The sequence below is a fragment of the Periplaneta americana genome, chromosome 6 (assembly GCF_040183065.1).
Source record: "Periplaneta americana isolate PAMFEO1 chromosome 6, P.americana_PAMFEO1_priV1, whole genome shotgun sequence".
Taxonomy (NCBI): Eukaryota; Metazoa; Arthropoda; class Insecta; order Blattodea; family Blattidae; genus Periplaneta; species Periplaneta americana.
Window position 1 is genome coordinate 19,895,467 of NC_091122.1, and position 25,573 is coordinate 19,921,039.

The 25,573-nt window shown below is 33.5% G+C and overlaps 1 protein-coding gene across 2 annotated transcripts in view; it reads left to right on the top strand.

Moving 5' to 3' along the window:
• The first annotated feature begins 658 nt into the window (after positions 1-658).
• DCX-EMAP (Doublecortin-domain-containing echinoderm-microtubule-associated protein) overlaps positions 659-25,573 on the top strand; it is a 137,323-nt gene continuing 112,408 nt past the window's right edge. Inside the window, exon 1 of one of the 2 annotated variants that reach the window (XM_069827721.1) lies at positions 659-1,912. In XM_069827721.1, coding sequence (XP_069683822.1) covers positions 1,115-1,912 — 798 coding nt within the window. In that variant the 5' untranslated portion in view covers positions 659-1,114. The remainder of the gene's footprint in view (positions 1,913-25,573) is intronic. The other variant, XM_069827722.1, reaches the window with a different exon arrangement.

Consider the following 25,573-nt stretch of genomic DNA (forward strand, 5'->3'; position numbering starts at 1 on the left):
CAACATACACAATTTAATTTTTACATAAATACATCAACCAAAAAAGTAAATATTGTAGAGCCAGCAGGAGCTCAGTCCCCACCTTCCTACTACCACTGATGGGTGCCCATGAACAAGAATAATTAAAAGTAGCAGAACTTCCTGGATTTGTGGTCAGAATGGCGCAAAACTATCGCTTGGAACAATACATAACAAAAAAGACAAGCGAAACGCATGAATTTCCTATGGAAGAGAGAGACATATTTTCACTTTCCTAACGGGAATCGAAATCGGATTCGTGGGTTGTAGCTAGAATCGATAGCGTTTTATTCACAGTGGTTGTCACGAAAGAGGAGTAATGAGAATCAAAATTGTGTACAGGAGTGAAGCGTGTGTCTCTAGTGTAGGCCTATAATTAGCATATATTTCAAAATTTTTATACGTTGTCAATCTCAAGTCGTGACCAAAACAGGAACACAAGGTCAGAGCGAGATTTTCACACAGGCTACATGCGCGACACCCCGCGTGAGGGGTTTTAGCCGGAGTCGGGTGTCGACGAGAGCCAGTCCGCCACGCGCCGCCTCGCGTTACAGGTGCCGCTCGAAATCATGTCATCACGGGATTGCGGCACGAGCGCCTTATAGGCCGGAAGTCATCGAAAGGGTGTGGTCATAAAAGTAGGACTAGAAGTCGCAACATCCCTTCCAGACGGCAATTGTCCAATAGGCGTGGTTAGCTCTCCCCATTGGCTGCGTAAATGAGGTCTCCCGTAATGCTATCCACCAATGGGGCTCATGCGCGCGTTTGCCAAATCCCTTTCAGTCGATAACTCGCGGCTAACTTGAAGTGGCCGTAGGGAAGAGAGAGGAAGAGCCGGGATCGTCTCCCGTCAACGAGGAGGCCGACAGAGCATCCGCGTGCGGAGCGCAACAAGTAATAGCCCGGCATCGAACACGGGCACGCCGCTAGCCTCGGCAACGCCGGAACCGCACGACACCCACACAAGGGGTAGAAGACCTGGAAGTGTATCGTGAGTGTTTATTGTAGCGAGTCAATTGCGGGCAATATTTTGGCCGGGATGGCGAGGCACGGCTTGCCGGCCAGGCGTCAGTGCCTGCCACGCAGTTGAGGGAGGATGTTGACTACTCCCCAAGTGGTGATCCACCCCGCGTCCAGGGCGTCCAGCCGGCTGCGGCAGTACGACGACGAGAGCGACTACGACGACGAGGACGACGACGACGAGCAGGACTCGTCGTACCTTCACCCATCCACAACGGCGGCCGAGATAGACAACGACAACACCGCCGTCCAGGCCAACGACGATGGCGGCGGCGACGGCGACGGAGCGGACGACTCCGCGCCACGTAGCGAGCAAATTGCGAACCATCACGCTAATAACTCGGCGGGCGCATCCTCTGCCACGGCGGCGTCGCGACGTGGCTCTGTATCTGTGCACCGCAAATCGCTGGAAGACGACGACGAAGACGACGCTAATCTGCGACCCGCGGAAACAGGCGGGGGCGGCGGTGGCGGCGGCTACTGGGGGGCGGCTAGTCGGCCCTCCAGCCCCGGGGTTATTATGGGAGACACCGGGGGCGGCAGCGAAGTCTCTTCCATAATGCCACCCCCGTCCAGGCCCAAGTCCCGCATGGACCAGGGTGCCACGAGCAAGTACAACAATCTGTCCTACTGGCGCGCCCGCAAAGTGCTCTTCTACAAGAATGGTGACCCGTTTTTCCCCGGTGTGGAGTTCAGGTTCAAGCCCGGGAGGGACATCGTCAGCCTCGAGTCCCTGCTCGATAAACTGTCCCTGCGAATGGACTTGCCCCGAGGTGCCAGATATGTGTTTTCCATGGACGGCGACCGGAAGTTGAGGTTAGAGGAGCTCGAAGATGGCGCCTCCTATGTAGTATCGTCGTACAAGACCTTCAAGGTGAGTGCCCGCAGCACACGTGACCTCCATGTGTCGCACGTCTTGCGCCCCCCAACCCCCACGCGCGTCTCTATCACGCCTCAATGATAACCTTCAACATCGTGCCTATGTGACGAGTTACAGTGATGTGTCTTCGGAATTGTTTGTTTCTATTCTTGTATTGATTCGGTTCTTATTTATAACTTTTATTATTCTCGCTATTAGTTAATAAAATTATTTTATAAAGGTAGGGTTATCAGTAATTAGCACCTACACACCTACATCACTTCAGACGCGGTTCATCAAACATCATAGACACATTTCTCAAAGAAACATTCGTCACTGACAATAAGCCTCTACGAGTAGGCCTATAATTGCAGTTTTTTTTATAATTTCAACGCAAGAGTTCACTGCAATGCGCCATAATATAAAATGGCAGTATTATTATTATTATTATTATTATTATTATTATTATTAGTTTGATTTTCGATTATGTGTTCTTATTTAATGGGCTCCCGTTGCCAAATAATACAAATTTTTAACCAAGGCTGGAAAACTACATTTTTGGTGATTATAATTTTTATTATTTCATTCTTGTTGCTTATTAGCCTATATCAATAACAGTATTATCCATATAGTAAATTTTGTTTCAATTATTATTGATTGAACCGATCAAGCAAGTTTTGACTGGAATTAGCTTTATTACTTATGTGGGCCAAAAGTGAAAAATATATTTTAAAATATCATTAAAATACATGCAAATGTTTAGTGTTTTGAAATTCATAGAAACCAGTGTTATGTCAAACACGTGAAATGTATTATTTTCGAAAATTCAGTGAAGAATTTTCTTCTACTCTATCAGAAAAATTCTACGTAATATTTTTTTAAGTATCTATAATATCCTAATATTTCATACATTTTACTTCAATACTGTTGCAGTTTTTATAATAGTTTTTTTATTTCAAGTAGTGCAATAATTAAGTACTATTTAATAAGCTTCTTTATTCACTGATTACAACCTACATCCCATTATCGTTATTTTATTTCTTTATTATTTTTTTTTGGTGATTTCGAAATAGGTCTGTATCTAAGATGACAAATTCTGACGAAAAAGTTTTATTTATACAAAACATTATTTCCTTAAATTGTGTCATATGAGTGTATGTTAATTAGATATTTTAACAAGATATAGGTCTATTGTTATCTACATTTTTAAAGCCATTATTTGACAGTTAATATGGATACTGTTACTAATATTATCATAGGCCTAATCATTGTAATCGTTAAATTTTTTATTTCTTAAATTTATTTATTTATTTTTGTTTTTGCTGTCCGCGTTCTATTGTCTCAAAATCAGTTATTGCTTGCTTATAGGCTATAAAATGCATATAGGCCTACAATAAAGTTAGATGTTTAATACTTTACTAAACAATTTCATCACAAAGTATCCGCCCTCCGAACTGAGGGAGAAGTTTCATCACACGTTTCGTAACATATTCTGATCGAGTATTGATCTTCTCATGCATCTTTCCCCGGTTTTATGACTTAAGAGCCCCACTGTAAAATGTGTTAGCATGCCATCTTGTTACATGTGATGTGTCACTGCTCTCATACATATGCATTAGTGTACAAACAACAGTTTACTGTTTAACTCTTCTTGTTGGTGAATAATTTTAATCTAAGTTGCCGAAAAGTATGATGGATATTACAATCATGTGATATTTACGATTATATAGGCTAACTTAACTTCTTCTGTTCAAATGTCTGAGCAGAATCCTATTATCAAGAAGATAAGAACATATTTCAAGAGTTATTGCAAAGAACGATAAACATTCAATTTCTCTGACAATTAGACCTGCATGGGAAATAGACCTAAGCTTAAGCCTATTAGTATTTCTTAACATAGGCTAAGTCTATATTGCTCTTCGACATCAAGACATAAACAAAACAAGTAAATTTTTTTCTGTTATTTGTACTCGCTTTAATATCTCTGGACATATTGCGAGTTAATCTTTTGGGTAAAATCCGAAGGCTTGTGTATTATTGTTGAGACTGGTTCTATTGTTGTGAACTAGATGGCGTCTGTAGAAATATTACTGATTTGTTATGTATATGATTTTGGTGATGAATGCTGTGGCCTGAATTTCCTGGCATATGCCTTACGGTTGAGAGAAAAACTTCAACCAGGAAATTCAACCCGACCGGGAATTGAACCCAAATTCTCTCCGTAAGAGACCAGCATGATGACCCCTACACCACAGAGGTGGTCAATAATAAATTTATGTCTTTTTGTAATTCCATTTCGGTCAAACAATTAAATATTATTTTTCTTCTTGAATTGGAAGCTATCTTACCAGGCACAAAACCTGGCCTAAAACCAATATGAAGGCCGTTAAATCTATTCCAGTCATCATGACCTACTTCTCAAGAAGGCATTCGAAATAACGTCACTAAAAAGTTTATCCATTAAAATATTGTGTGCAAATCTTCTTCCTTTACAAAAATAAAATGTTGGTATCGATTTCCACATATGAATGTGCTCCATTCTACAAAAATAGACAATGGTACATTTCGTATCTTGTCTTAGAATGATAGATCAGGATTATTTTATTTACAATAAATTATAAAAATCCGTAGCAAGTCAATGCAGTGAAAATTAACTTAAGAATTAGGCTACATAGGCTGTATTATTATACTATATTATATTCGGCCTATGTGTACTGGTACTTCTAGTAGGCAACTTATGTCTCGAAAAATTCTGAAAAATATTTTGCAATTGTATTTTAGATTTATATGTAGCTGATTAACATTGTTTTGTGATACAATTACTATATGTGTCAATTCAAAGAAAATAAAATAACTATAATATAAAGAGCAGAATCAGTAGATGTTTAAATTATAAACAAGCTGATTTAGTTAATACATTAAGCGCTCAAAGATTTTTTATAAACCTTTCAAATTTAATGAAGTAGGTCTAGTACTTTCTTTGAAAGAAGAAATTTACACGATGTCTATAGTGTATTTTAAAATTATCAAAAGCATTAAAATATCAGATAATGAACGAGTAGGAATAATATCTATGAGAATTTTCTGCACTAGCATGCTGTACATACCCCTCCAATTCATAAGCTTTAAATTGCTTGAAGAAATAAACAAACGTCAAGTCGTCACCGGAAAAAATTGTGTTATTATATAATTTTAAGTAATATAAAGTTCTGCTTGCTAGATCACGATCTATAGGGGAAATTATTCTCTAGGATTCGATTTGAGAACTTTTGTATCCACTCATTCTGGAGTTTTATTACATGTTTACTTAATTTATTACGTTGAGGAAGAAATGATATCATAAGTTCCGGATATTGAATTATGTTTCCAAACAGAAATAATTCAGTTTGAACTTGCAAGAAATAGAATAAAAATGTCAGAATTGAAATTTATAGGCCTTTAAATATTGGCTTACTATTAACTTGATGGAATAGAGTAAACCATTAAGATGCTTATAAAATATAAATTATACATAGCCTATTGATTGCAATAAATAAACACATTTATGAAAAAAAACATAGCTATAGATATCGACACCTACTTGAATTAATTTTTGTTGTTGTAAGAGTAGACCAAGAGTAAGAGTAGTAGTAGGGGAGCCGAAATAAATTACTTTTAATGGAGAGTTCACATCATACCGCAGATAGCTTCGATTACAACGCACAATTATCGTGGTATTCACAAGAGAAAAACAAATATACTCATATTGAATAGAATAATCTCATTAAAACTTTCCCAAAAGCGAAAGACATTTTATCTCTCAACAGTAAGTCACCGATTTTATTCATTTTGCACATTAATAGGCCTACTTCATGTGAACACTGAATATACGAAGGGAAAGGAAATGCCCTTATGTTTGGAAATATAATAACTGAAACATAACATGAAATTATATAAAATAATAATTCTGTTTAAAAATATGCTAACGCGGAAGACAAGACGAAACAAAAACATAAATAAATTTTATAAACAGCAAAAATATGACTTCATGAAATAATTTCACATTCATACTATAAGAGATATGGTAAAAAATGGTAACTTAAAATACTTTATGAAAAAAGGAAAGCAGAAAAATAATTCGATACAGCGTATTCAGTAAATACAAAAAGGAAAGTAAGAATTCCAAATTTATGATATGCAAATCTAGAGGAAGAAGAAATTACTAGACGATAGAACAAAAGATGGTCAGGCAAATTTATGTAACTGGGACAGGGCGAAATCCTAGTACAGTGAAGAAAAATAAGAAAGAGAAAATAAAGTTTTGTAAAGTGTGAATATTCATACCACCAAAACCAATGATGTTCAATTGTTTTTACATTTCAATGGGGCTATTAATTTTCATGTATAATATAGTGGATTTCACTTTAAGAAAAAAGCATTGAGCATATGGGGCTATTCCATGAAATGACCAATTTCCATAGAAACGCCTACCAAACCACATAGCTTCTACAATATACTAGGCAAGACTCATGAAGATCAAGGTGTAGGTTGATAAAGAGGAAGTAATAAGGTAGCGCCACTTCCACTAATACGTGACATCATCAGCAAAGCAAATATCTTGAGGGTAAAAAAAATGAAATATGCCTATTACCTTCATGTTCAAGCAGTCTCCTTTAATTAAAAAGATATTTTGACGTTCTTTCTTTCACAAGAAATTACACTGCGCCCCACGAAAAGCTCCACGTAATTGATATTGGAATTCTTATCAACGGACTGTGATAATGGTATATTTACTGATTCCGTGAACCAGAACTTAGATGTTGGGCCAATTGAATAAAAATAACTGAAGTCTTACGAGTTATAAATAAATTGATATTGAATGTTTTCAATAATATGTAAAAGCATTTACTGATATTAAACTGAACAACAGCTTACTTTAAGTAACAAGTATTACCTTTCCAGGTACTACTTGTAGTAGATATACTTAATGAACAAATGAACAGCTACCAGAGTTTCCACATTATGCTCATGTTTTTTTTATTCATACACAGCAAAGAATTATATATATATATATATATATAATTCTTTGCTGTGTATATATATATATATATATATATATATATATATATATATATATATATGCTACAACGGAGCTAGGTTCAGCTATAATGAATTCAAAATACAATAGAACAAACAAGATATAATAAATGAAAAAGAATACATTAATAATACAGTAATAGGAAAGAAGGTAATAAAGGAAATGGAAAAAATAATAAAAAATAACATGAAATAAAAAAGACAATGAAAAGTACAAAAATATAAAGAAGAGGTAAAAATTATCTCTACAAAAATTAATCTGAATAAGGATGTATTGAAAGTTACACATACGAGTACATACTACACATATAGAATTTACCCTTAAATTCAATGCCTGGGTCTTTCGACCGTAACTGCCTTGCAGACAGACTTAACTTAGGTTTAGCATTTTTCACCCAAAATTGTAATCTAACCACTCTCCATCATTCACAAACACACACACATGTTCTCATTTGAAATTTCGAAGTTGACCACAGGTACCCCTATTTCCGGTTTGTTACAGAAAATGATACTGCCACCAATCGATTCTTTACATAGGTTTTGGATATCAATTTTTTTATGAACAACCAGTAGGCTATCATATAGTTTTCGAGAAAAAAGACACGGATGGTCTGAAACACCCGGTATTTATTAAGACATTTTGTAATCTGGTATATCTAAGAGTATCCAAAATCAAAACTCCAAATCTTACATATCTCGTTACATGTAGAACAAATTCTCAAAAAGGGGTGAATTTTTGTAATATGAAATATGTGAAGTTATAAAAAAACAACAATGAGAGATAATAAACAAATTAGGTTGCATATGGAATTGTTCTTTATTTCATCCTACACTATTTAATTATAATTGAATATGTCTCTCTGTTATATGCAAATACTGATCAATATTAGAACCTATGCGGGAAAATATTGTTAGAAAGATACTCTGCGCTGTATTAGGGATAGAATACGTCACACAGTTTCGGAAATGAAACTACAGTTGTGTTGGTTTGAATGTCTTAATTCGTTTCTATTTACAAATTGAGTGAACAGGTCTATGATAAGAGAAGTAATTAATGTAGGGCATGCAATATTTTTTCTCTTCATAATACGAAGCGACATTCGAAATTAGTCCCAGCTCACAACAAATTTTTCACTATAGTTCACTCAAAGTATATCGTACGTGTCTAATGTCACTTTAATATTGTAGAACTCGCAAATACAATTCAAAAGAGTGGCAGCACAGCTCTGTAGCTATTCTCGATGCCGAGATCTTACTGAGACACGCTCCGCGGTATGGCTAATTTTATACGTAATTTCGGCGCCCACATGCCGGTAGCGAGGGGAGATGGCGTCACTGCGGGTCTGATCGCAGAAGTTACTTATGTTCATGCCCTAACTACTAATAATACTAGCTTTCGGGTGTGGCTCATAGCCTTGTTAGAGTAAGCATTTTAAAAATTCTGTCTTTATTGTCTCATCATGGATCCCGGAACGGGTGCCTATACTCGATATGGGAAAAGACGTATTCTACGTCAAAACTTAACACATTCTTTTTCAAATCTTAGCAGCTTCATTAAACTACAGATTCTGATATATATCCTTTCAGTTGTTCTGTATTTTTTCTTGGCGCACAGGTGGAAAAACAACCTAACCTATTGACATTAACTTTTTTTAGCAACCTTAAATATGTGTAGGTAATTACTGGGTTGTTACAAGTACTAATTGCTTAACTTTATTCGACAAAATTTACGAGTTTACTGGAAAAATAATTATTTGCTGAATAAAAACCTAATCAATAGTCAATAATCTGTAAACTATGAATTTCAAGTTATTAATTTTAAGTCTTATTCAGTTTTCAATTTTTTTTTTCAGGAAAAGAGTGTACTTATTTTTATTCAACTGACCTATTAACAGAGGAAAATAAAATAATATTTACATACAATAATACATAGACACTTTCCGGATTAGATATGTTACATATAATGTCGCATTCGATCTCATCCATGTGCATTTCTTTACAATTCAAAATTACAGGCCTACATACAGAGATGAACATACATACCAACCGAGGTTATTTCTTCGCTAAAAAACAGAAAATGATGTGTCTGCAGTCAGTTTCTCCATATAAGTGCCTGGTTCTCCTCTGTACAACGTGTAGGCCTATTTGTTTCTTTCGTTGTTTGTTTATTTATTTAGTTAATCTGTATTCACTCTCAATTTTAATTTTTTTTTGTCTGTATTGGAATCCCCTCCTGAGCACGAGTCTTACAGTACTCATTCAGGAGTGGCTAGTTTATCTTTCATTGTATTTATTAATTTGTATTCATTTCAAACTTACTAGCAATAAAATAAATAAATAAATAAATAAATAAATAAATAAATAAATAAATAAATAAATAAATAAATAAATAAATAAATAAATAAATAAATAAATAAATCTTTACTATCACATATTTACTTGCTTTCTTATTTACTTACTTAAACCTACTTATTTACGTAATTATTTATGTATTTATTTATTTAGTCATTAATTAATTAATTTATTTATTTATTTATTCTTACTTGCTTTCTTATTTACTTACTTAAACCTATTTATTTATTTATTCTTACTTGCTTTCTTATTTACTTACTTAAACCTATTTATTTATTTATTTATTTATTTATTTATTTATTTATTTATTTATTTATTTATTTATTTATTTATTTATTTGTTCTTTTCTTCCACACCAACAGAAAAATGTACACGTAAAAAAAAAGTTCTATCAACTCATTCTGAAATTGGTGTCATTTTCAACTGTGACATTGCCGTGATATTCAAAATATTTTTTCAACGTTCAGATCTCGAACATAGTCATCTCCAATAAAATGTACACTCTACACTGTAGCATATGTAACATTCACCTTATCTTTACGACCACATGCACGAAGCCATTGATCAATTAAGCGCTCGTAGTAGAGACATATCTCAGATGTCAGTGATATATTAAATGAGCGATATTATTGTCTACGTTAATAAATTAAATTATTTATCTTTCTGTGATAAGCTGTTCGCATGTCTTGCCAATTTGTCCTAAAGCAGTTTTTTATTATTATTGTAGGTATAACCTAGAATAATTCAGATCTAAAGATTATTTTAACGTGAATCCTAAAAGTTTTAGTATTATTTTCGCTAAGGCTTTACTTACTAAGGGGAGAGTCGGGTAGTATCGGACATCGAGTAATATCGGACAGTGAGTTTCTTTCATCTACCACACGATGATAGTACCTGATTGACATGGTTACGTTTCTGTGTTGTCGCATAGAGAAACGTAACCATGTCAATTAGGTACTACCATATAGTGGTAGATGAAAGAAACGCACTGTCCGATACTACCCGACTCTCCCCTACTTACGGCTTTTAAGGAACCCGGAGGTTCATTTCGCTAAGTCTTTATTTCTGTATAATAACTATCTACCGTTATCATTAACAACACATAAAGATATCTCACTTTTAACGGAAAATGGTAGTATAATAAGTCATTCCTATCAAATTATAAGTTTAGTGCTCCAAAATTCAAGAGTTTGATTACATAAGCAATTTAGAACTTATTTTTGGGTAATGTTTGATAACTAGAGCTGGGATTTTCAGGAACTGAAAATGTATACCTGGGCTCGTACAATAGGCTCTAAAATATAAAACTAAGCTCGGAAAATAATGAAATAGGCATTAAAATATTAAAACAGACTCTCAAATCTTTGTTTATCCCTTACATTCAGGAATAAATTCCGAATTCTTCTAATAGATAAAAACAATAAAATTTTGATTCACATTAAATTATAAAACCATCAAATAATTACATAAATGTCGATTATACAGAATTGTATTCTGATTCTGTAATTTAAAGTGTTTTCGTAATAGATGATTAAATTGTATTATTTAGCTTCATCTCATTGCATCAACTGCGAATATTATTCAAAACAACTCTGTAATAACAAACATCATTTTTCTTCAGCCTGTTTGTATTTTTTCGTTATATACCATCGTAATATATCATTAAACGTTCAGACATCCGCTTCCTACCCTTCTCTATTCTCGGGCTCTCACTATATATAATTCATAAGTACAAGTCCATAAAGATGTTCACGAAACCCAGTTTAAAGCAGCAGGGCTCTCAATTTTAATATCGAGGTCACTTGAACGGTGTTGAGTTCGACATGCTATTCCATTATTCCAGACGTCTATCGTGATATTCTCCTCTATATATCATTTGCAGTATTAGTCGACTAAAATATTTCTAGAGTATAATATACAATTATTTCTTTTTATGTAAAGTTGACAAAGAAAAATATAGTGAAGTTGAATATTCTGATATCTGAATGGATTACTAAATACTATAAATAAGTTAGAAAGAATGACTCTTCTTCAACAAAAATTAAATATACAGTGTGTAACAAACTTGGTGTACTTCCATTCAAAAGCATATCATACGGAAAACTTAGACCCTAATTATTTTTCATAGAACCCAAGCGTTACGATAATAAAACTAGTATTTGTTTTCGGAGCGAAAATTGTCTATGAAAACATAGATTTAGAAGAAAAGCAGATTAATACAATCTAGCAATATATTCAAACAATATGAGCTGTTGTGATCTTACTGAGATGCGAGCACACCATGGATCTGATGTTTATCATAATATTCTCCTGTATATTTAAATTGCCACATCAGTCCCTTAATTATAATATAAAATTTTAACTTCACGTAAGTTTAGATGTAAGTAAATAATGACGAAGCCTTCTGTCACAGTATGTGACTATGAGGGAATATACACTAATTTTGTTACACCCTATATATGTGTGTCTATGTTAAATATTAATATTATAGGCACAGTTTTTAAATCACATGAGGTAGAGTTCCCGACTACAAATTCCGAAAATTTGAGATTTGATTCCAGAAGAAAAGTGGATATTAATTTTCCTTCTACAATGACAGTGCAATAATTGTTTCTCATCTTGTACTTTGTCTCCATCGCTTTAAGTAGTGGTTTTGTACAATGTTAAATGAGCCGTTCAGAGCAGAAGTGGTGTAAGTCAAAAATGGGTAATGAGGATTAAAGTAAACATTCTGTAAAATACAGCGCAAAGTAGCAATTAATATTCAATTTATTTAAACTATTAGTAGTCAGTGGATAACAAGAAGGACATATTAATTGCTACTTTGCGCTGTATTTTACAGAATTTTTACTTAAACCTCATTACCCAATTTTGACTTACACAACTTTTGCTCTGAACGGCTCAAATAATATGTTATGCCTAAATCACGAAATATTTAAGGTATAAACAAAATTCATAACATTAAGATTTGGGCGTTATTTTTTTCCTCTATCATTAATAGTCTCTCGTTTTGGGAAAGAATAGCATATAGAAGAAAATCTTGCGAAATATCATCCATTTTTACGAGCTTTCACAATAACAACAAATTGCAGGGTCCATATCTCAATCCATTTAGAGCTCTGAATCTTCCCAGTGCGCTGGAATATCTGTATTACATTCGAATAAGGCCAATTCATTTTCTGGTAACAATTTGCAAACAAAAAAAAATTCCCTAGCTTGAATTGTTGTATTGCTGTTTACTTATTTCATCAATCATTGCAAAAATAGTGAAACAAATAAGAGAGAAAGTTTTTAGAAAATAAAATATTCTTTCCTGACTTTTAAAAACCCTATACAGTACATGATCAGAGAGTCCAACTACAGTTCTTGTGAATTTTAGCCTCGCTTAAGAATTTTAACAACTACATGATAAGCTACAAGAGTAATCAAAAAGTTATATAAGCCAAATAATAATAATAATAATAATAATAATAATAATAATAATAATAATAATAATAATAATATAATGTCGAAAGAAGGTTGAAAACACAGCAAGGATTTATACAAAGAGTCATGGAATTGAGGGAAATATATCAGATTTGTAATACTCCAGAATCTCTTCCTCAATTTTTTAATCCAATACTTTCTAACTCCATCTTATTCTCTGTAGATTTGGAAGATGATGTTTGTAAGAAAGAAACACCAGTAGATATATTAAGATCCCTGGCTCTTGAAACAATTAACCTAAAGTATCCAGAAACTGACTGGCTTCGTGTTTATACAGATGGATCCAAATCGGAGGATGATATTAATGCTGGTGCCGGTGTATACAGCGATATCTTTGCCTCCTATACAGCGGTAGGCACTCATAGGTCAGCTTATGACGGTGAAATTGAAGTTATCAGGGTAGCCTTAGCTCAACTGATATGTCATCAAACTAAATTCAAGGATGTCGTCATCCTGTCAGACTCCAAAGCAGCCATAGAATCTGTAGGTTCCTCGGATCCTGAGTCTTCAGCAATCCAAGACTGTCAAAATGCCATATAACTATTACAAGCAAAACACAAAATCGTGGTAATACAGTGGGTCCCCGGGCACTGCAACTTATTTGGCAATGAGCAGGCCGATGCCTTGGCAAAAAAGGTGCTAAAATTTTACAAACATTTCCTAAACCAACACCCTTCCAGACAATAAAATTATACATCGAAGAAGTTGCCCACAACATCCACTCCCATGAAATTGCAGAAAGAACATATGGCAAACGCTTGAGAAGGGGCCTTCTATCAATACCTAACGGACCAAGAAGATTGGCAGTCGCGCATTTCCGCCTTGCAACTGGTCATGACTGCTTGGCGCAGCATCTCCACCGTTTCGGTATTTATCAACATCCAACTGTACCCTTTGTGACCTTGAAGAAGCGATGAATAGGGATCATCTCCAACGCTGCCCAGCTCTAAAATCGCTGACTGAATGTGCCAGATACTGGGAAGCGAGAAGCCTTATGCCTCTTTTTAGTTCTTAGTTTTTAGTTCTTTAAGGATTTTGTTTAGTTCCTTCATTAGATTTAATTTTAAGTTGTATTAAGTTAATTGTTTTAATTTTGAGGTTGTGTATAGGTAAAAGATAAGTTATCTATGTACCTGTCATTTGCATAAATAAATAAAAATAAATATTTTAAGAGCGTCTGCTTAATTTTGGTGAATATTCCAGAACTTATAAACAATAATATTTAAGTAAAATAACATTAATATTATTAATAATTTGTATTCGTGTTTGTAAGGAAGTTCTGCGTAGGCTATTTTTACTCATGTATTTCATTATAACCCTAACATATACCTAATGGTCAAGTAGGATTCAATAAATTCGGATATTCAATAAATAATATTAATTACTTTCAATCTTTTCGTCCTGAATAAGAAACTACTATGATGATAATGACTAATTATGTGATGATGTTGAATCAGTAGTGAAAGGAATAGTTTCGTGTGTCGACACTGAACAATTATAACGAAATGGACTCCAAGATCTTTTAATAAGACTTGTCTCGGCCATACGAGTACAAGAGTGGTGAATAATAATAATAATAATAATAATAATAATAATAATAATAATAATAATAATAATAATAATAATAATAATAATAATAGTAATAATAATAATTTATTACTGCCCTATATGAATTCTCTATAAAATTAAAAAAATATATATTTGATTTCAATGCATTAGTTTTATATTATTATTATTATTATTATTATTATTATTATTATTATTATTATTATTATTATTATTATTATTAACCGAGCACGTTAGCACGAGATCTTATATTCGGCAGGTGCCGGGTTCGATACAAGGACTGGCCTTCCTGACATGTGCTTTTCATGCTGTCTCCAGGTAAATGCCGGTATAATAGCAATCACAAAAAGGCCAGGACCTCTTTCTATCCAATCCATAACCCTTAATCACACGCTTCGATATATCATCCGTCATTTTCCGCGACAGAGTAGCCACCTGTCTGGTAAGTAGCGTACTAAATGGCCGAAGACAGTCTTTTGCGCAAGACAAGAGAAGTAGGTGTTGGGACAAAGAGCGGGAAAAGCGAAAAGCCCTAAGAAAATAACTATTGTTCCTATTATTGTTTACTATTATTATTATTATTATTATTATTATTATTATTATTATTATTATTATTATTATTATCATATTTTCAGAAAATTGTTTAAGTTGTGCGAAAATGTTAACAGTTTTACTAATTGTTATTTAGCGGTGGGGACGGGTGAAGTTTTGGTCATTCTCAATCAAATATCGTATTTCCGACTTTTTGTTGTAAAAAATGAAGCAGAAGCCTCTTATTTATGTCTACATGTTGAGCAAGAATAAGTGCTTCGCGGAGCGGCAATTACATTGTATTTCAATGATTCCATTCCTCAATATGAATTCGTGTATATAGACTCTTACAATTTTGATGCTAGGAACTTGTAATTTTTATTGCATGTTCTACCTAGCATATACTGTGGTTAAGCATTCTTTGTTAAACCAAATATTTTCGAATTTAAAAAATAAAACATACTTAGTGGGCATTAAAAATTTAAAATTTGAAGTCGCGCGCGCAAACACGCACGCACGCACACACACATATTTTCATTTTTTTCTCTATATACAATATAAATTTTAAATTCTGGATACCGTACTTATTTCTTTTCTAACAGTATCAGAGATGTGAAAAAAGGCTTCAGGCATGAAACTAAATTTTTATAGGCGATAGATGCTATTTCTAAAGAAATCCGAATAACTCAAACACAATTCATCTGATTATAATGAAACTTATATGCAATACTACATATAGGTAGGGAATAAAGTATACATAATATGAAGTATCTATTTTAAAAAACTATAAAAAATAGCAATTTCACCCATCACTACCCTTGAATTACGTAAGTACCTCTGATTGAGTTCCTGGCTGATATGTAGTTATATCTATTATCAGGCAGTACATCTCACTTGACGATATGTGCCAGAGGAGGAACAATTAAGGAACTGCGTGCAATAAGAGCGTTATCCTGTTATCACTGTTATTCTATACATAGTTGTTCTTGAATATTATACAATATAATATCTTAAATTTTATTAATATATAGCCTCTTAACATAAAGTTAATTATTTCCAACTGTAAAGATTTTGTTAGCAACAATTTTATATTTTCCATTTAATTTTTCTTAAAAGAGATTTCCTACATTACCTTGTTATTGCACCCAGCTTCTCAATTGTTTGTTTACATATGAAGTCTGATTAATGTAATATGTTATTAGTAGCGATGTATGCAATATAGGGGAAAATGAACTGGCCACCGTACCTATTATCTCTTGGCTTAGTTGTCTCATGAGCGATGAGTTATTGATGTCACTTAATGAGGTCCAAACCTGTCTTCGGACAGTTGACTAAGCAACAACCCCTTAAATTTTCAATTGTCTACAACATTAACATAATACGACATTTATAATAAATATATTGTATTTATGTACAGAGACGGAAATAAAATTTGAAGCTTCCTTACTGTATAAATTTCTTACAACACACTGCGCATAAACAACGCTAAGTGCAAGACTAGTTACTGGCCTAATGGTTTAAATTAATAAAGTTCATACCTTGATACTTTGAACTTCTCTGTCTAATGTTGTCGAGAATGGGTTTAATTTCTAGTTTCTATAGAATTTTGTGATTTGTTTGTCCTAAAACAAGGTGTAAGATATCTAATCTTAATCCAGTATTTTATTTTCTCTAAAACTACCTTTACTTCTTTACAAAATATAGTATTTTATCTTCTGTAACCCGCCCTTCTTTCTTCATGTAACGTTTTTTCTAATACCACCCACCCATCTTCACTTATTCCATTATCTAAATCCAATCTTCCTATTTCACTTTACCCAGTTTTTCCTTTTTACTAAACCCACCCTTCCGGCTTTACTTAATTCAGTACTCATTTTTCTCTAAACACACCCTTCCTACTTCACTTCCTTTTCCTCTGAAGTCATCCCTTTCTCGTCACTGTGCCTGTCCATACTAGAGGTACAGGATTAAGTAAAGAAGAAAGAATGGCATTAGAGAAAGAAAATACTGGATTAAGTGAAGAAATAAGGGTGGAATTAGAGATAAGAAAATACTGAATTAATTAAAGAAGAAAGGGTGGAATAAGAAAAAAGAAAATTCTGGATTAACTGGAGAAGGAAGGGTGGAATTAGAGAAAGCTAATTCTAGATTAATTGAGGAAGGGTGTTGAATTAGAGAAAAATACTTGATTAATTGAAGAAGGAAGGGTGGAATTAGAGAAAGCTAATTCTAAATTAATTGAGGAAGGGTGTTGAATTAGAGAAAAAATACTTGATTAATTGAAGAAGGAAGGGTGGAATTAGAGAAAGCTAATTCTAAATTAATTGAGGAAGCATGTTGAATTGAGAAAAAATACTTGATTAATTGAAGAAGGAAATGTGGAATTAGAGAAAGCTAATTCTAGATTAATTGAGGAAGGGTGTGGAATTAGAGAAAAAAATGCTGGATTAATTGAAGAAGGAAGGATGGTATTAGAGAAAAGAAAATACTGGATTAAGTGAAGAAGAAATGTTTGGTTTATAGGAAAGAAAATACTGGATTAATTGAAGAAGGAAGGGTGGAATTAGAGAAAGCTAATTCTAGATTAATTGAGGAAGGGTGTGGAATTAGAGAAAAAATACTGGATTAATTGAAGAAGGAAGGGTGGAATTAGAGAAAGCTAATTCTAGATTGAGGAAGGGTGTGGAATTAGAGAAAAAATACTGGATTAATTGAAGAAGGAAGGGTGGTATTAGAGAAAAGAAAATACTGGATTAAGTGAGGAAGAAATGTTAGGTTTAGAGGAAAGAAAATACTGGATTAATTAGAGGAAGGATAAGTTTGAGGAAGTTCGACAGTTTACCGCATTGGGGCCAAAATGTTTCTCTCTGTCCTATTCTTCCTTCCACAATACGGTATCTATTCTACAGCATATTCCGAATCTCTGCACTGAGCAATCAGATGACATCACAGTGTTCCGAATTTCAGCGTGCAGAGGTGATGGCTGTGTCCATCAGCCGCCACCAGTGAATCTGATGGTTCTTGTAAAGGGTGGGAATTGGCAGACGAATGAGATCTTGCACTGTTATGTGTTGTGCTGTGATGTTTGTAATGATCACAACGTAAAAAAGTTAATGTCTTATGAACGAACATGTCAACGGGCCAGTTATTACTACTGGTTCAAGAAATAAATTGTTCGTGCTTCCTTTTCTTTGAGCGAGATGGCAACAATATGAAAATTCCGTAAAATTTTGCTAGCATAGAACATACAACAACTCGTACAGTCGCCATGATAGTCACTGAAACTTTTAGCAGTTTTGTTCCTATTTCACTGCAGCGTGACGTCATTAACATCCACCGGTCCGGTGAGATTCGGAATAAGCTGCTAACCAAGAGTAAACTTTCCTTTAAGGGGTTAGGTACAGCTTATAGCAGTAAAAGTTTTGGAAATATTCAACATTTTTTTCCCCTCCATTACTGTGTCTTGTACAATAACGAAAATTGGTATGTGTAAAACACTGTCCTTCTGCTATACGAAAAAAAAATATTTTTACGGTTTAAATTTTTTTTTCTTTCAAAATTCAAGGTAGTGGCAGTTTACTGTGCAGTGATGAAGCGTTTCCCTCATAACTCATAAACATGTTAACTTTTTCATGTTCTCTCTCTTTTATTTTATTGCTGAAACTCATGTTTACAATATCATGCTCTTTCAATTACATTACTTAATAAATAATTTTTTTTTTCATTTTGTGTTGGAAGAAAATATTGATATCTGACCATTTTCAAAATTAATTTATTTTTTATCAGACAATCTATCAAAGGCAGAGAAGTGATCTTGCATCATACTGTATATATGACATGCATAAGTACACACAAAAAATGTCATCACAGAATGTTGGATAGTTTTTTTTTAGTTATGTGGGAAACGCTTCATCACTGCACAGTGAACTGAATTTTGAAAAAAAAAAATAAATAATTTTTTAAAATAGTAAAAATATTTTTCATAGGCCTACAGCGAAAGGACAGTGTTTTACACATACTTATTTTCATTATTGTACTAGATACAGTAATGGAAGAAAAAAATGTTGAATATTTCCAAAGTTTTACTTCCTGTAAGCTGTACCTAACCTCTTAAACCCAACATTTTCTCATTCCCTTAATTCCAAAGCAATCCTTACAGTTTCTTCTACGTAATTATTCGATTCTTCATAACTAACCTCTTCCCTTTCATCCCAACATTTTCTCTTTGTAAATATATCTCTCTTATTCCATAAATCCGGCATTTCCTCTTCCTCCTCCTCCTACTACTGCTTCTAGTCCTACCTACTCACTGCCTATTTCCCTAATTAATTCTCTCCTCCTAATCCAAACCATTTCTCTTCTTTTCCATGCGTTTTCATTGCTTTTACACCTACCTTCACTTCTCTTAAATCAAACCAACCTATTTCTTTTCTAAATCCATTTTTCTTTCTTCTATACACTTCCATTCCTTCTTTTAGGCACTTTTGTCGTATTCACGCCAATTTTCATGTCTTCTCTGAAAGCAATTATTTATCCTTATTGAAACCAGTCTTTTATTTATCCCACAGCAATACTTTACCTTCTTTACAAAAACAAACCGCGCTCTTTAATAACCTACTAATAAAGATCTTCGCGCATCACTCGCTAGAATCGTTTAGTTGACTGTTCTTGCACTGAATTCAGCCACCGTCTTCTCTTCAGAGTCATCAATAACTTAACTGTATGACAGAACACTTGCGTTAAGTCAATTGTCCTATAATACCTATCGAGTAACAGCATCCCTTTAGGGTGACGGTAGCTTCAAATGGGCCCTTCAATCCCTGGTCCTCCGCACTGTCATGTCAATAGGATCCTTTATAGCATATTCCCGGCGTTCGTGCACAGAGGGTAGTAAAACCATAAAAGCCTATTTGAATGACCGTTTTCAGGGGAAGGGGAATTGAACCCTAGACAGTGGGCCGCCATGCTAGGTCATGGGGTCAAACAGCGTAGGCAGGAGTGATGTGGTTGGTGAACGCCAGGATGATACTTTAGTGACGTCACCACATCAGATGTATGATAAACGCGCACTCTGAATCTTGGTTTAGGCCCGAGTAGGCAAAACTTTCTCTGTCTTCACTACAAGAGGATATACTTTTTTCTTTGACAAGGTAAGAGGACTTGTCTATATACTTTGACTCCTCTGGCATAAATATGGATTCCATAGCTTGTAAACTTGTCACAAGTAGTTGTAGTAACATTTATCATCAATATTTTATTGCCAAATATAGTTGTATTGAAAGGATGCATTTGTTCTTATATAGACTACATAGAATTGTATCACCATGACAATAAAATATTCCAAGATAATAAATTATTTTACATTATAATTTTTAATATATCTTTTCATTTGTCAGACAATATTTTACCTATGATGTTGTAACTTACGTCACACGTCACTATGTAGCAGAAGTATGTATGTAATTTCGTATGGAAGAGGAAGATTAATCTTACGAATATGACAGAACAAGAAAATCATTTACATTTCACTAACATGTCACTAAAAATAAAGAGTGTACTGAGTACATTACTTTAAAAATCATTGTTTGCGCTTTATTAAAATACAATGTAATTTAATTTCGTGTAAACCATTACAATTTACAAATATTTCAATTATTTTTAACAAAGCTACATTTGAAAGAACTCAGATAACATAACTGTAACATTTTCAGTACAATTTTTAATGTTAATAAAGGTAACTTTTTTTTTCTAAATTTTGAAGCCAGCGTTCTCTAAAACTGCTATCCTGGAGGAATTGGAATACGCTGTGGAAATATACTAAGCTATAAGTGAATATCTTCGATATTTCACGAGTTTAACACAGGCTTGACAAAACAGATTCTAAACTATTATAAATAATAATAATAATAATAATAATAATAATAATAATAATAATAATAATAATAATAATAATAATAATATACACAATCCTCTTTTACAGATTCAATATAATATTTAAGAATTTAACTGTAGCTCCAATACATAAACTGAAAAAACGCACACGAATGATAGCGCATGGCACAGCATGTCACAAAGACTTAGCATGACATAATGATCAACGTACTATTCTAGATTATCAATGTTATTTCCTTGAAAGTTAATTATTTATCCTGTCACTCTTCTCATTTCCCACAAAGAAAGCTCAGATTCCTACAATCATGTAGTCCAATGAATATACCGGGTGATTCAGTAAAAGCGTGTGACAGATCAACAAACAAAACATTATGGATTACATTCATGTAAATAATAAACATAAATATTAATTGTAAATAATAAATGCAAATACTACATGTAAATAAATCAAATTATAAATATAATTAATATGGAAAACAGCGATAGCGATATACATGTTTAAGTTCACATCACCTTAATCTCGCTTCGCAGACCCCAAGTCTTCTATTCAAAATATTCGGTAAATTATTTCCTATTTGATCGCTTTTACTCACTCACCCGGTATATGTTAATCATATATTGCTTAAGTACTAAAACTTACACATAATATATTGTTAATTAATTATCCAGTGAAAAAATATCAAAGTATGAATTGACGAATGAAAGACCCAACTAATTAATTGTTCTTTAAATGAATATTATGATTCATTTTGTTTAATTGTGCCATACATGCAGAAACATCAATCCTTACGGAGCTACGTTTCGGCGGCTCCGTAATTAAGGTTACATGACTCCGAAGCTTTGAAGTTTTCAGCGTGTATAATAAGCTACAAATAGCCAAGAATCTCGTACCATGTTGAACACCATGAGCCTTAAACCGTAAATAAATGTTCAACATTATAAATAAACTTCAACAACTTCATTAATAATTATTCGATATAATGAAGAAATTATCGATTAAGTTAATTATTTAGTAAACAAATGATCGAACGTTTACTTAAATCGATCTTTAATAATCGAGTAAATTAGTGAATGATTGAATGAATTGCCGAATAAATAAATTAAAGTTGCAATGAAAGAAATATATAGACCTACATTACGTGTCATATTTCACTGCTCTTCTTAAGTTTTCATTTAAACACATTTTAATAATAATAATAATAATAATAATAATAATAATAATAATAATAATAATAATAATAAAATAATAATAATAATAATACCTATACTATCTCACTTATGTCAAGGAGCAATATTTTAAGCCATATGGAATTTAGGTACTGTATAAAGGTCATACGAGGCAAATGAACTCTCGATACTTCTTGACAAGACGAAAATTTTCTTTCAGGTAGAAAATTAATTACTTGGAAAGTGGAAGGAATAAGCTGATGTATATTTATAGAGCTTTCAAGGAACTTTCATTACATTTTAATGCGAGCTCATTGTAATGAACTGATATGCAGAAACGACACACATTAATTATCATAAGCACATTTTCTGTGGCGGCGACGTGCAGGAAGGAGACATGAGTTAATGGCATTTGGAAAGCGCCTGCTTCCTCGGCAACTTCTCCGGCTCGTCAACTTAACAGGCTAGTCTAACTGCAAATCTCATTTTTAAAAAAAGGGACTCCTGAAATATCGTAGAGTAGATTCATTGGAAGAGAAACGATTTTATATTTCATGCCTATTCTTAAGTACAAAATCTGTACATTTATTGTTAGTAAGATTATTAGGTGATCAAAAGGCGGTGATGGAGCAACGATTAAATGAAAACGATATCTGTCACACAACGGCTTTGTTCATCGCACAGTAAATCCGAGAGAATCTGTCCGGAATGAAATGGAAGACCCTTTTGGTCAATTATGAAAAAAAAAGAACAAATGGTAAAACGAGAATGGTAATCAAAGCTGAAAATCTGTTGCACAGCCGCTTTTTCCACCCCATTCTGGTAGAATACATCCAGAGTCAAACTCCCATTCCCTTTGATGACAAGGCTATGACATGATGATACGGTGAACAACAGAGAAGTTGTGAAATGCGAATATCTGCGTTAAGCAGAAGATCTGTTGTATTAGCACACTGTCCACCATAAATCCGACAGGATTTCCTCGAGATGAAACTGTAGCCGATTAGGTGAGAGACCTATAAGCAGATATTGAGTAATAAGAGTGTAATGGTTACAGAATCGATAAATGAAGACTGGACATAAAAAGGCTGTAAGTGCCAAAGAGACATACTGCAGGAAACAGAGCTTTCTTGTGTGAGTAACAACATAATACCATACGTTTTGCACATCTATGGGAGGAGCTAAGATTGAAATAAAATTTCAATGAGACGTATAACTTTTCTTATTGTTAATGGACTGAGCAAGAGAAATAGACTCTCTTTTTTTTAGAAAAGTTAATTTTCAACGATATTGGCACTTACAGCCTTTTTTATATCCAGACTTCAAATCAAAATATTCGTCGACAACCGAAGCAGATTTTTGGGTATTCGACCGTGTCCTAGACCCTAACATTTCCAAGGTTTAAGATATCTCAACTACGACTAAAATGATGAAGTTTCAAGATACAAAATAAGTGGTACGGGTACGGTTCAGGACCGTCCATCGGGACTAGATGTGTACTCATTGTACTGTGTTATCGTAAGTCCTGGTATTGTGCCATGCTGAGCTCACAACCAAGGAGCCCGTTAATTATGTGTACTGGAGACAAAAACAGGAGAAAATTTCCAGATTCTTAATTCAAGACTGCGGTAGCTGTTGAAATATGAATAAAGAAAATTATTGTTCCACGAGACAACGCTGACATAATGAAAATAATTTACATTTAATAACAATTACGATCGCGGAATAAATCTTGGAATAACTATACGTGAAATAGCCTAACTAGAGCATAAACGCAGTACCGTGTTGTATGACGTTCGTTTATTTCAAGGTTATCTATTCCATAATTAGCAGAATTAAAACAGAGGTTGGCAATGTTTTCGATGGTGTTTTGTTTATAAAGTGCATTCACAATAGCAGTAATTTTAAAACTATTTCTGAACATATCACTATTTCGTTTACGAAGTTTATTATAAAAAAATGAGTAAATCAAGAGGCATTGGAAATAAAAACTATAAAATAGAAGATACACTTAAGCTAGTTGGGATAGTGAATGACTATAAAAACATAATAGAAAAAAAACAACTGATGCCATAACTTCTTAATCAAAAAGAACGTGGGTGTTTGCAGTTAGTTTATTTAATGCTCAGATTAATACCTAAATTAATGCAGAAAGTAGGCCTAATACTGATATTATAATATTGCCTTATTATAATATATTTAAAAAAATACAATTTCTTTACAATGATGATAATGTGAACTACGTATTTTCACCTATTTGTCATGTGTTGCGTATCATCATTGATTAATTACAACACGATTAAAATGTTGTCCTTTTTCAGTCGGAATCTCGCCAGAAATTCTTTATCGTCATACTCATTTACCATAGATCAGGTGTACGACTTATTTTCTTTTCCTTCCATGTTCTCAAAAATACAATATATATATATATATATATATATATATATATATATATATATATATATAATATAGTAATTCATCATCACTATCAGAAAGACTCAAACCTAATGCTGCTGCCATTTTGTGATTTATTCTCTAGATAAAAATTTAACAGCGACTGATAATATGGAATAGCTAATTCGGAAGCTATCCTCCGGATAATTCACTATTCTGAATTCGTACAACACATTTCTCCCGTAACCGTGGAATTAATTTTAACAGGACTTTATACCGTGTTCGTGCAACTGGACCTTAGGCTACTGTCCTCTCCGAGTTAACGTGATATATGCCTTTCTTACTTGCAGTCACAGGACTATCACTTCTCAGAATATCTTTCGTGTCTTACGGACTGCTCATCTGGAAACCCTGTCCGAGAACTCTGAAGATAACCTTGAGTGCGATCACTGAAGAATATTCTGTCTATAGCGCCATAAAACAGAAACGTTCTCCTGCTTTGATTTATAAAAGCTGAATTTGTTTTTGAAGGCGCCACAACGTCGGAAACGATATTTTTTCAAATGGTATTTCATCGCTGGATATTTAAGTTCACAGTAAATAAATCAGCAGCATTTTATTATACAGAAGTTCCTGCTCTTTTATGGCATTTCAGTGGATTAATATTAATTGACGTCTAAGATTTTATGGCTAAAGTGGACGAAGTAAATTATGTAGGCACTAATTCCACTATTTACATTGTCAGTACTTAAACGTAATATTAAAATCATGTAGAATTCTGTGTTGTGTAAGAACGATAATAAAATCTATTATCAAATATAAAAACAAAAATTAATTTTATCCACTTTGATCATGTAATGTGGACTTTACATTACTAATAAAAATGTTGTAAACACATTCATTACGCAACCAGTTAGATAATAATACTTATATTACGCAACTAGTTAGGTAATGATACTGACTGGTAGCCTTCACTTTTCGTTAAAAAAACCGTACAACTGCATGTGCTTACTTATGTCGACCTTCTTAAAAATAATGTACCCCGTACCATCGAATAATGCGTCCACAATGATCTTGGCTTTTCGCATGCGACTTTCTCACTAGAATATTTGGGAATGTCCTCTGAATATTAATTCAAGAAAATATACAGGCGGTAATAATATTATTCGCAATACTAAAGGAGTTAATTATTGCAAATTAAGCAAATCGTTA